Genomic DNA, 13,368 nt, shown 5'->3' on the forward strand with positions numbered 1-13,368 from the left:
ACTTCCTCCACAGGAGTCAAAGGTTATTGCACATGTATGATAAAATACAGAATGTGTGGAGTGCCTGGTTATGCTCAAGTCATGATTTCAGGGTTGTGAGATCAAGCCCCATGCTGGGCTCTGCATTGGGCATGGAGCCCGCCTAAGATTCTTTCTCTTGCTTTTCCCCTGTCCCTCCTTTTTCTTCTCTTAAAAAAACCACACACACACACACACACACACACAGAATGTGTACTCTGTATTGGTAGGATTACAAAACCTAGATGCATTATTGTAATTTTCTGCTAAAATGGAAATAGTGTTGACTAGATCTATAACATAATGTGCTAATCACTAGTTTTGAAAGGGGAGAAGCCAAGTTAAGGCCAGTTTGAGTTCTGTTTGGGGCTAGGTCTAGGTAACCAAAATATACAGATTGATTTTGCCTGCCAAGAATATATAGGTGATTTGGAGGAAAGTAAGAGGTAGCACCTTGAGTGCAATGTCAAAAGTCCAAGGGCCATGGACTGAGCACAAGCTGTCTGTGCTGAGGCACAGCAACAGGTCTGAGCTGTCTGTGTGAGGCAACAGGGCAGGGCGTGGATTTTGGTGTCTTGGGGGAGTGATAGTATGCGGGGGAGAACTGAACACAGCCACAGAAGGCACTGAATTCAGATAAGGGCCTGCAGAAATTATGCCCAGTTTCATGAGAAACCTAAGAGATATAAAGGTATAAGGGACAAATTTTAGACTGGACATCTGCTGTGGATGTCAAGTGGGAGGCTATTGTTGGCTTAGGGCTCTGTCTACTTCAGAGCATGTAGACAGTGGGAATGCTTCAGTTATTCAGTTGACTATTGTTAAGCTTCCCTTGATCATGGGGGATGATGGACAGTTTGATGCCAGTCTGGTTGTTTTTGGGTTGGAATCTGGGTTGGGTAGCCTTTATCATGATGCATCTGTGATGAGTCTGTGGCAGGAACAGGAAGGGAGACTCTATTCAGGTTTTGGAACCATTGGAGCTGTGTTTGAACTTAAACGTTAGTATTTCTTATTTGAGTAACTTAACTAATATCTCTAGACTTTAGTTTTAGTTTTCTAATTGGGATTTAGTTTTCTAATAATGCCACATTCAAAGGATTGTAAAAATAAAATGTCTTATTCAATAGAATTTTCTCTGAGGATAGAAGTGTTTTATAATGTCCAAGTGATAGCTACTAGGCATGTGTTGCTACTGAGCACTTGAACTTTACTGAATATGAGTAATTTAATTTTATTTAGTTTTAGTTAATTTAAAAGCCACATGAGGCTAGTAGCTAGTATATTGGACAAAAGCTATAGACGATAGCTATTATAGGGACTACTTAAAATATAAAAAGTTAGCTTTTAGAATTTCCTTGACTGATATATTCTTTCAGTTACTTATTTTTGTGCTTGTCATATTTTGTTTGATGTGCAATGAAATATATAGCAATGTTTCTATCATGGAGAAAAAAACAAAAATTTTAATAAATTTAAAAATTTTAATTGTCTTTTAAGAGAATATATACATACAAGAGATACAATATACTTTAATTTTAATGACAAATGAATTATACCAAGTGTAGAGGACTTCAGAAAAGCAAATGCTATCTTCAGGATAATGAACTACTTGCACTGGTTATTGAAGCATGTTATATATTTTGGATAGGTAGAAAGAAAGGAAAGGAAATTTCAGATGGAGGCATGGTAAAAATAAAACTAGTAGGATAGGAACCTGCAAGATGTGATTAGGACTCAGTGAGTAGACTTATTTGCTGAAGTATGGAAGTGGTTTAGAAGGTGAAATTAAGCTAGAAAAGTGTTTTGGAAGGTGAGATCTACCATATCATATCATTATAGCTCCCTTTGAATTGATGGCTAAAAAAACATAGGATTTAGAGCTAAAGAGAAATATAATGAAATTTTGTTTTAGGAAAGTAACCCTGGTAGATGTGTGAGAGACAGAGAAACGAGTTATGAAGCTTATACTAGTATGGGCAAGAGGTTACATGTTTCTGAGCCAGAAGGGTGGCTACACGAACAAGACTCCATAGACGTAAAGAGTCAAGATGTGACTCCAAGACTCAATCGGCATTAACTGGGGTGAGAAAAAGAGTTAAGTATATATGATGTGGTAAGAGATAGGCATAGATGTATTATAGGAGGAACACTGAAGTGAATCAGAAAGTTTTATGAGGAAACAGTCACTTGATGGTTACTTGACTACCAAGAAATTTCTGGGAGAGATAGTCACTATCTACATATTTTAGTGCTGCATTGAAAAATTAGCCTGAACCAATGCTTACTTTGAAAGCTTTAGTGTTTTCTTACACAAGGAATGAGACATTTCTAGTATGTCAACAAACACATGACCTGTCGAAAACATAAATATTATGATAATCAGCGATGATGCCATGATTGTAATTAGTAATTATTGAACCTTCTTCCTCCACATGCTATCATGCTTCCACTTTCTACCTTGTGCTCAATCTCTGCTAGCTTTATTCCTATTTTTTTTAGAGTGAGCAAGAGCAAATATAATACACAGCTAGTCTGAGAATCTGAATTTAGTATCATGTGGGTAATAAAGTTTTATTGGTTATTACCAGTAAATTAGGTAACAAACTAAAAAAATGTTGGTTCTTTTCTTTTTTATGAGAATTGGAAGTGAAAAGTTAGATTGGTATCAGCCATTTTCTTCTTGTAGTCTTCATTAAATCTTTCATTCTGAGCCACGGTAAAGTGATTCTTCCAGTCTCCAACTATCCCTGAAACAGTTATGTGGGAGAGAGTCAGCTTGCATTTCTCTATTCTCCTGTTTCTGTGTGTATACTCTATCTTCCAAGGGGGCAATATTAGACAAATTATTTCTGCTGCTAACCTGTCAATTTCATTCTGAAAGTTTAGAATAATTTCTTATCTGATTTGTGGGACAAGGATATCCCATTACCTGCTGAGTCACATTAATGGGGGAAATGAAACTACCAAAATTAAAACAGCAGGCCTGGGGAATTTCTTGTTTTTTTCCTCCTGCCTCTTTGCACATCAAATTGTGGTAGGTACTTATGCCTATAGTTTTTATCTACAGGCCCACTGAGAAAGGCTTGCATGTGGAAAAACTCAAGGTACAGTTTTGAGGAAGAAAACCAAAAAAGATCCACCAAATTCTCCAGTTGCAATCCCTGTAACCTTTCTGCAGATTGTTTTTTTTCCCATAGGGCTTACCATCATATATTATTCTGAGTATTCTTGTTTATTTTGTTTGTGGCTAGAATATAATGTTCACAAGGGAAGAAATTTGTTTGTTTACTGTTAACTGAACATTATCTAGAATAGAGCCTGACTCATTGTAGCCACTCAATAAGTATTTTTGAATGAATAAATCCAACCAATAGCATAAAGCCCTTATAAGTCTGTTATAAAATGGATTCTTTGCTCTATCTGATTTAATTCTGCGTTTTTTCACCTTATCAGCCAGATCTCTGGAAAGGGGGCATAAGGAGTTTGACCGCACCTCACTCTTCAATAGTCTAAACATTGTTTTCATTTCATTCCTGATTTGCTAAATACTTTTTTTCCCAGAATCATTTGTTATAGATCTTATTTTTCTTAGCCACAGAAAACTCACTCAAGGCTGTTAAAGACTGGATGATTCTTTAAAGATTATGACCAAAAGAAAATATAAAAACCTTTTCTCATGAATGGAGACACAGAGTGGTTCATGATTTTAGCAGGAACTGATGAATAGTTTGACATTGGATTCTCCTTCATAACATCAAATGAAGTGTGATGGACAATTTTATCTAGGATTTCATCATCTAGGTTTTTTCCAATAAACTCTGCCACCTTCTGAATTTCATGCTTTGTATTCTATGATGAGAGTCAAAAGAAAAGTGAAGATTTGGTGTAAGATAATTGGTTTAAAAAGAATATTGAAATGAATTAATAACAGTAATCAGTCACATGTCATGAGTTAAAATAAAACAAAAAATCTTAGGGGTGCCTGATTGGTTCATTCAGTTAAGCATTCAACTCTTGATTTTGGCTCAGGTTATGATCTCAGGGTTGTGAGATTGAGCCTTGTGTTGTGCTCCACACTCAGTGCAGTCTTGAGATTTTTATCCTTCTTCCTCCTGCTCTCATGCACTCTGTCTCTGTCTCAAATAAATAAATAAATAAATAAAACCTTAAAAACAATCTTATCTCACAAATACTCAGCTATCCAGAAATAACTTATTTTAACATGATGGCTCATATTGTTCTATTTTTTAGTAGCTGGAATTACTAAACTTTTCTTGCTCTAATATAGAAGCAAAAACTGAATAGTATTCATGAAAAATTCACCATATAATGACATGCAGTGCATGGAGAATGTTTCACTGAGAGTTATGCCCAAATGTCTCACACAAGTCAGTTATGAGAGGGTTCTCGTTCAGCCAAATGTTTAAGAGAGAGAGTCCATAGACTGATGATAACAACAAAGACATTGGAGCATGGGGCAGACGATTTAAGCCTGTCTTCTATTCTGACATTGATAAAAATGTCCCAGACCTTTTTAGTGGTGGCAATAAGTAGCAGCAAGAGAATGAGAGATGGCTATTTTGCACCCATGAGATACGCAAGAGGCACCCATGGCTAGTAAGTCTACTACCTAGCATGTCCAGGAACTGAGGAGCTCAGTTCCAATGTTTCCTCATCAGAGGGACACACAACCCTAGGGAGCTGTCACTATGGGAAATCCCTATCTCCAGGAGGAGTCGTAGGAGAGGGAAAGTGGAAAAGTTTAGCCTGAAAACTGTGTATTCTGCTTTAAAAGCTTGGATGTCAAAAGTAGTGCTTAATTTAATTGGCCTCACATAGACTGGGAATCAGCAAGAGTGATGAGAATATTGAGCTTTGAGTAACTAGTCAGGGGACATTCCAGAACATGATCACAGAAATATTTAAAAGGGATCTAGGGACTCTGAGGTTAGACTACCTGTGCAATAAAGTTTCTTTCTAGCATTCACAATACATTAGGATGTACTCCAGTAAAAGGGTGTCATTTCTGATGACATATCCTTACTTTGCCATATGTCTACATATGGTAGACAATTATCACCTACATGGAGTTTTCCTATTCTGAATTTATTTATTTATTTATTTTAAAAAAGACACATTTATTCAGCGTCATGATCAGACTATTACATTTAGCAATCAACAGCATGGGTGCAAAAAAAAAAAAAAAAAAAAAAAAGAAAATCTACACTAAAACCCTTTGTTGGAATGCTTTACACTTTCCACAGAACAGAAACTAAAATAACCTGTTATACAATTAGTCACAAATACAGTCCTTGAGTTTTTTGCCCATACACATGAGTATTGTCTAAAACATGTCTTCTTTGTAGCAGCTAGGCCCTGCCACCACTGTGCTTGGCTGAGTTCACAAATCTGTTGTAACCTGTAGCTTCCCTGTCACTTCTCTGGCTCTCCTCTCCTGCTAAGCTTTGTTTCCTGGCAGTAATTAAAACCTTCTGCCACTGCCATAGCTGCTGCTGCTGGAACCACCATAGCCACCTTGGTTTCATGGTTTGGCAAAGTACTGGCCTCCACCACCATAGGGGCCAGAGCTTCATCTCCAACCTCTTGGTGCTCTGGAGAATGGTACAGAGCTTCTGTCTCCAAAATTTCCTCCTTTCATGGGTCCAAAATTTGAGGGTTGATTGTTGTAATTGCCAAAATCATTATAGCTTCCATTACCTCCAAAGTTGCTTCCATCATTACCAAATCTGTTATAGCCATCCCCACTGCTACTGTATCCACCACCACCTCGACTGCCACCAAAGCTACCTCAACCACTGAAGTTCCCTCCATGACCAAAGTTGTCATTCCCACCAAAACCACCTCCATGACCATCACCAAAGTTTCCAGAACCACTTCAGCCTCTTTGGCTGGATGAAGCACTGGCCATCTCTTGCTTTGATAGGGCTTTCCTTACTTCACAGTTGTGGCCATTCACAGTATGGTATTTTTGAATGACAATCTTGCCTATAGAGTCATGGTCATCAAATGTCACAAAAGCAAAAACTCTCTTTTTGCCACTTCCTTGGTCAGTCATGATCTCAATCACCTCAATTTTCCCATACTGTTCAAAATAATCTCTTAGATGATGTTCTTCAGTGTCTTCTTTAATGCCAACAAAAATCTTTTTCACAGTTAAGTGGGCATCAGGTCTTTGAGAATCTTCTCTTGAGACAGCCTTCTTTGGTTCCACAACTCTTCCATCCACCTTGTGTGGCCTTGCATTCATAGCTGCATCCACCTCCTCTATGGTGGCATATGTGACAAACCCAAAGCCTCTGGAGTACTTGATCTTGGATCTCTCATTACCACACAGTCCGTAAGCATTCCCCATTGTTCAAAATGGCTCCTCAGACCCTCATCAGTTGTTTCAAAGTTCAAACCTCCAATGAAGAGCTTCCACAGCTGCTCAGGCTCTTTGGAAGACTCTGACTTAGACATGACGGCGGTGGGAGGAGAGACTTTAACGATGCTTACTCGGCAGCGTCCAGGGGCAGAAAGGAGTAATCTAACAAACATTATCTCCTATTTTGAGTTTAATAGCACCTTTCCTTCTATGGATTCCTCAGTTTGTCATACCTACTCATGGAAGGGAAACTCCTGCCTTACAGCATACTATCCCCTGCTATAATATTTCTTCTTTCTTTCTTTCTTTCTTTCTTTCTTTCTTTCTTTCTTTCTTTCTTTCTTTCTTTCTTTCTCTTTTCTTCTTTCTTTCTTTCTTTCTTCTTTCTTTCTTTTTTCTTTCTTTCTTTCTTTCTTTCTTTCTTTCTTTCTTTCTTTCTATCTTTCTTTCTTTCTTTCTTCTCTCTCTCTCTTTCTTTCTTTTTCTCTCTTTCTCTCTCTCTTTCTTTTTTTTAAAAAAGATTTTACTTATTTATTAATGTGAGATGCAGAGACAGTCAGAGACACAGGCAGAGGGAGAAGCAGGCTCCTCGCAAGGAGTCCGATGTGGGAAAGGTAACACTCATATTTTGCCTGTATGGAAAAGATGTACCATTCTCCAGAGCACCAAGAGGTTGAAGATGAAACTATGTGATACATAAACTCATGACATACCATGTGGGCTTTGATGCATGGACAGCAGTAACCAATGAAATGTAGCGTTTTCTATTCCTTGTTTCAAATCTGTGGGTCCCCAGTGGGATACATGCATTATGACCTAAATGTCTTATGGTCCAATGAGAACATATTAGGTGGTATTGCCCCTCACCTTCTTCAGGTCCTCATAGAAGAGGTAGAGAATGCGGTGTTGGTCTTTGGCTTTCCACCATCCTTTCACGTGGTCATACCAAGAACCCCAGCATACTGCAAGGAGGAATGAAAAACGGGGTAATGAATCATAGAAGCCCCCAAACAGATACTCCACTGAAAGGAGAGTTCCTAAAGAGAGGGAGAGTATCACACTGATGATTTCTTCACAGTAAAGCAGGCAGACCCCCAGCATAATAAGGAAATGATTCTTTCCTTTTGGAATGTTTGAGGATTTTGAGAAAGGAAGGAAATAAAGATTAATTCTCTTACCTTTCCCAGCCAGAAAATTCTCAAAATACTCTTCCCAGGTTCCTGGAGCAGGAAGAGATTTATTCATTCTTTGGAAATGGTAATAAGACACCATATTGTCCTTTGGATTTCTTGCCACATAGATTATCTAGGAATGGCAGAAAGAGGGAAAGAAGCAAAAATGGGATTAGACTTATATGTACTTATTGTCCAACAAATTATGTTCAAGTGGATACATTCCATACAGATGAGATTTTCTGATGCTGCATTCTTGTGATACTGGTTTTTGTGTGATTTGAAAAGGATTCAGATCAGTTTGCCTATTGATTATCGTGAAAGATAGACTCTCTTTTCTTTCTTTTTTTTTAAAAGTTTTATTTATTTATTCATGAGAGACAGAGAGATCAGAGAGAGAGAGAGAGGCAGAGACACAGGCAGACTCCACACAGGGAGCCTGACGTGGGACTCGATCCTGGATCCCCAGGATCACGCCCTGGGCTGAAGGTGGTGCTAAACCGCTGAGTCACCTGGGCTGCCTGGACTCTCTTTTCGTTAACAAGCGAAGAGGTTTTGTTTTTTTTTTTTAAGATTTTTAAATTTGTTTCTTTTAGAGAGAGAGAGAGAGTACAAGTGGGGCAAGAGGCAGAGGGAGAGGGAGAGAATCTCAAGGAGACTCCATGCAGAGTGTGGAGTGAGACACGGGGCTTGATCTTAACCATGCTGAGATCATGACCTGAGCTGAAACCAAGACTCAGATGCTTAACCAACTGAGCCATCTAGGTGCCCTAACAAGAGACATGTTTTAAGAGGAAGCTGAAGACCACTCTAGGGTTGTTCTAAGGAGTAAACTGTAAATTCTTTTTGCCTTTTTTTTTTTTTTTAAGATTTTATCTATTCATTCATGAGAGACACACAGAGAGAGAGAGAGAGGCAGAGAGAGAAGCAGACTCCATGCAGGGAGCCTGACATGGGACTCGATCCTGGGTCTCCAGGATCACGCCCTAGGCCAAAGGCGGCACTAAACTGCTGAGCCACCAGGGCTGCCCCCTTTTGCTTTTTACCTTGCAGTTTTTTTCTATGAAGGATGGTGGCAGCAAATGGATGGGAAGATGTGTTTTCAGGGTCCGTGGTGAGGGCATTTCATTAGCTCTTTCCAAACCTATAAAATCGATTTTTGATTACTTCTCATTATTTTTTTCTTTTTGCTTCAAAATCTTGTTGTTTCCATTATCACTACTTTAGGAACAATTGAACAATTCAAGTCACCTGTGAGAGAACTGTGACTGTAGTTTTTTGATCTGCAAGACTATATCTAGCCTAAGAATGACTTTCCTTTTTAGCTAGAATAGTTTTTAAACATAACAAATAAGAAAATAAATAATTTAGAACCTAAAAAATTCAAACCCTTCTACTATGAAATTATCTTACTTGGGCTCATCCTTGTGGAATAAAATTAATTTCTTTTTTTAAAGATTTTATTTGTTTATTCATGAGACACACACACACACACACACACACACACACAGAGGCAGGGACACAGGCAGAGGGAGAAGGAAGTTCCCTGTGGGGAGCCCAATGTGGGACTAAAACCCAGGACCCCGGGATCACGACCTAAGTTGAAGGCAGCCGCTCAACCACTAAGCCACCCAGGTGCCCCTAAAATTAATTTCTTTTTTTCATTTTATTTATTTATTTATGATAGTCACACAGAGAGAGAGAGAGGCAGAGACATAGGCAGAGGGAGAAGCAGGCTCCATGCACCGGGAGCCCCACGTGGGATTCGATCCCGGGTCTCCAGGATCACGCCCTGGGCCAAAGGCAGGCGCCAAACCGCTGCGCCACCCAGGGATCCCCCTAAAATTAATTTCTAATAGAGAATGAAAACTTAATGTACTTTTATATAAGTAGTAATTACACTAGAAGACGTCTGGAGTACAGCAATGACCAAACATAGTTAAAAAAATGCAGTCACAGAATCCATTACTAATTATTTGAATGCCTAGAATTTTTTTTCTAGTTTTTTTTTTTGAAGTGGTTGTATCAATTCTTATATCTTTTCTATAACTTTTTTCAGCTTGAATGCCTAGGATTTTGAGAGGGCTATGTGATAGTAAAAACCCCAGGTGTGTATTTAGTCAAGCTTGGTTATTCCATACTCACCAGATCCAATGGATGGGATTATCCATTCAATGAAAGGAATTCGTACATGAATAGGTGCTCTTTGACTTTTGTCAACATCCCCTTCATTTTGTATTAAGTCCACTATCTCCTGAGTCCATGTTGTTCCTTATTCCACGTGTAAGATGAAGATGCATAGACATTTAGTATACTACATTTCTTTAAATATGATCATATTTGTTAGAACATCTCTCTGAATTTTAAAGCTAGATTTATAGTGCAACTCAGAAAACATTTTTAATTTATGTATTGTGTTAATATAATACGAGTCAAGAAGTCTGACTTCTATAGCAACTTTCGTTAAACTGATTATTGAAATAAGGAAGTAGGTTCACAACATACCCCAAGGGAAGATGGAAATCAAAAAAGTAGTTTTCAAACCCTGAGGGGTCTTTGGGGGCTTCTGGAGGCTGCTGAAGTGAAATCAGCTTTGCAGGACCAAAGCTCTCCTAATTGTTCCCCAAGTTGGTCTTGGGATCCCCTTTTTAGCTTACACACACAAAGCTATTTTTTTACAGGATCTGCAATAACAGCCTGCATCGGGAACAAACAAATCAACAAATCTAGCTGGTTAGTTCTTGGCTGTTTGAGTCACTCTCTCCTGGGGAAGTAAAAAAATATGTACATCACAGGAAGAATTAAATTCTTAAAATTTCACATGTCATTTTATTTTGTTTTATTTATTTTTAAAGATTTTATTTATTTATTCCTGAGAGACAGAGGGGGGTGGGCAGAGAATAGGCAGAGACAGAAGCAGACTCCCTGCAGGGAGCCCGATGTGGGACTCAATCCTGGGTCTCCAGGATTGTGCCCTGGCGGAAGGCAGGCACTAAACAGCTGAGCCACCCCGGCTGCCCTTCACATGTCATTTTAATATTTTTTTTCTCTAGTTTCAGTTTCCACAAGTGATTTGTCTTAGCCATATCACTCTGTCCAGTAAACAATCTTCCAACCCAGATCAGTTTCTTCATTTCATTATTAGTGTATTTTCATTACTCACCTTCCTAATTCTCTTCCCCACCTTCCCCCTCCCCTTTCACCTACCTGCTTTAGGATAGGTGGCAATAAGCAGATCATCAGACTTGGCTTGGAAATTCCAGATCTGGTCCCAGATGTCACAGGTAGGTGTGGGTTGTAAAATCCCCTCCACATAAGCGACAGGTAGGCGTGTTGTTCCATCAAATTTAAAATCCTCCATTTTGTTTAAGGCCATTAGTGTCAGAAATCAGAGTAGTGCTCCAGATAAAATGTTACTGCTCAGTCAGCACAAAGCTGCACTTCTGTTATTGCACAGGCGATGCAAAATTCAGACTGCAAATTCTTCCTGGACAGCTGGGGATGGCTGTCAGTCAAAGGAGAAAGTAGCTACAGCTCTGTCCGCCCAAGTTCCAGGAAGCACGGAACTGCGATGTAGGCCTTTGTACTCAGGCGTTTTCTTAATGAGCTCCAGCCCTCCTCCCAGCCAGGCTGTGACGAAATACCAGAGGCCCTCCCAAGTCCTGGCTGCTGTGTCATGTTCAGATCAGTCCGGTTCTTCTGTGTCAGTTTAAAAAGAGTTAATGCCAAGTTGTTTATGTTCCGTTCTTTATCTTTGTGTTCATGAAATAATTCACAAATATTCATTAATTGTTTCTCCTGTGAATTTTATGCTAATTAAAAAGTTACAGGGAGGGGCAGCCCGGGTGGCTCAGCGGTTTAGCGCCGCCTTCAGCCCAGGGGATCCTGGAGACCCCGGATCGAGTCCCACGTTGGATCCTGGAGACCCCGGATCGAGTCCCACGTTGGGATCCCTGCATGGAGCCTGCTCCTCCCTCTGCCTGTGCCTCTGCCTCTCTCTCTGTGTTTCCCATGAATAAATAAATAAAATTAAAAAAAAAAAAGTTACAGGGAATTTGCTCATGGAATTAGATAGCAATATAGAATAACTTCCCTGGAAGACTGAAGGGAAATTTCTGTGGGCTCTTGGCAGGGAAGTCCTAGAATTGAATCTCCCAGCACAAACATCTGGAAGGGTCTCAGTGCTGTTATTTTTAAGAGTGAAATAAAAACGCTATATTAGAAAAGTTTCTTTCTTTTGTAGGCTGTACTGTGTCAGTATCAAAACAAGCATGTCTAATTTAAAGCACAAGAGATGCAAGCAATGCCTTGTTTTTTCCTTGGAATGATTTCTGGTTCCCTTTTAAGTTTTAAATATTTTTCTTCTATTCCATTATCTCTTCTCTGTGGGACACTTCTAAAACAAGGCCAGATTCCTTTTAGTTTTCTGGGTTTTTAAAAAGATTTATTAATTTATTTTAGAGAAAATGAGTGTGTGTGTGTGTTCACACAGGAGTAGGGGGGGAGGGGCAGAGGGAGAAAATCTCAAGCAGACTCCCTGCTGAGCGCAGACCCTCCCCCCGCCACTTTGATCTCATGACTTTGAGACCATGACCCAAGCCGAAATCAAGAGTTGGACACTTAACCTACTGAGCCATCCAGGTGCCCCTCCTTTTAGTTTTTAACTGCTAAATATTACCAGTCACCCACCTAGTTTTCCTGTCTCTTATTGTGGTATAATAAAGAATATATCAGGTCTTTTTCTCTGGTTACTTGCAGAGTTTCAAAAACTCTTGTAAGTTCTTGAATGATTGGAGTATCTTTGGTTATTCAAAAAAAGTTCCTTTAGACTATACCTGAGTTTATGCTAATGAGGTGACTCCTGGTGGGCCCTTAGATAGTTTCAGAGGAGGGGCTAGCCACACCAGAAAGATCAAGCAGGTGATTAGAGGGTTGGTTCTTTCAGTTCCATCTTCAACCTCCAGTGAACAGAGAGAGTCTAGAGACCGAGTCCAATCATGTGGCCAATGACACAGTAAGACCCCAATAAACCTGCTTCCTGGAGCTCAATGGAGCTTCCTGGTTGGTGAATACACTAATGTTCTTGGAAGGTGGCATACCTGGATTCCATGAGGAGAGAGCATGGCAGCTCTGTGTTTCCTCTCCATCAAGAGCTTTCCCTGTGCTCCTCTTCTATTTGGCTGATCCTGATCTGTATCTTTTATGATAAAACTAAAATTGTAGGTATAGTGCTTTTAGTGAGTTCTGAAAGTCATACTAATGAATTATTGAACTAGGGGGTCATGGAATACTTCAAATTTATAGCTGGTTTGTCAGAAGTGCAGATGGTCTCCAAGCTTTGCAGCTGGCATCTGAAGTGGGGGCAGTCTTGTGAATGACTTTGCTCTTAACTTGTGGGGTCTGCACTAACTCTAGGTAGTTAGTGTCAAACTGAATTGAATTGCAGAACGCCCAACTGGTGTCAGAGAATTGCTGTTGGAATATCTTTCTTGCCCTAGACTTTCTCAGAATTCATTCTGTTCTGGGCAATCAGGAATTTCACTTTTGCTTAAAGCCCTTCCCACCCAAACCTTTACAGCATCCCACGAGGGCCTTAACCTCTTACAAGGCTGCAGCCAGAAAGGCCTTTGTCCCATCCTGGCAGGCCCTGGGCTTCTGCCTGCATTGACACTGCTTTTTTTCTTCTGATACTGTCTTTGGTTGTTGCCTGTTTGGTTCTTGTTTGATTTTTTAGGTTTCTCCAAGTCTTTTTAAATGTATTCCTTAAAGGTATCCTTTCTGGGGAGGCTT

At 39.6% G+C, this 13,368-nt stretch overlaps 1 protein-coding gene, 1 long non-coding RNA gene and 1 pseudogene across 9 annotated transcripts in view; 1 reads left to right on the top strand and 2 right to left on the bottom strand.

Moving 5' to 3' along the window:
* Positions 1–13,368, top strand: part of LOC140643019 (uncharacterized) — a 160,604-nt gene that overhangs the window by 62,002 nt on the left and 85,234 nt on the right. The window lies entirely within an intron of this gene.
* On the bottom strand, positions 1,483–11,191 carry SULT1C4 (sulfotransferase family 1C member 4). Its single transcript, XM_072844353.1, has 7 exons — positions 10,786–11,191; positions 9,724–9,849; positions 8,625–8,722; positions 7,585–7,711; positions 7,274–7,368; positions 3,690–3,870; positions 1,483–2,768 (listed from the first exon to the last, which is right to left on the bottom strand). Exons 1-7 carry the CDS (start codon positions 10,952–10,954, stop codon positions 2,653–2,655), a joined length of 912 nt encoding a protein of 303 aa, XP_072700454.1. The 5' UTR covers positions 10,955–11,191; the 3' UTR covers positions 1,483–2,652.
* Positions 5,225–6,731, bottom strand: LOC140643017 (heterogeneous nuclear ribonucleoprotein A1-like; annotated as a pseudogene).

Source organism: Canis lupus, chromosome 11 (assembly GCF_048164855.1).
Source record: "Canis lupus baileyi chromosome 11, mCanLup2.hap1, whole genome shotgun sequence".
In the NCBI taxonomy this organism is placed as follows: Eukaryota; Metazoa; Chordata; class Mammalia; order Carnivora; family Canidae; genus Canis; species Canis lupus.

Bases quoted from the DNA above. Each gene is read 5' to 3' on its own strand.
- SULT1C4 (XM_072844353.1), bottom strand. From the start codon at position 10,954: ATGGCCTTAAACAAAATGGAGGATTTTAAATTTGATGGAACAACACGC. The intron at 9,850-10,785 runs GTAGGTGAAAGG...ACGTGGAATAAG, and splicing joins TGCCACCTATCCTAAAGCAG to GAACAACATGGACTCAGGAG. The intron at 3,871-7,273 runs GTGAGGGGCAAT...CTCTCATCATAG, and splicing joins TCTATGAGGACCTGAAGAAG to AATACAAAGCATGAAATTCA.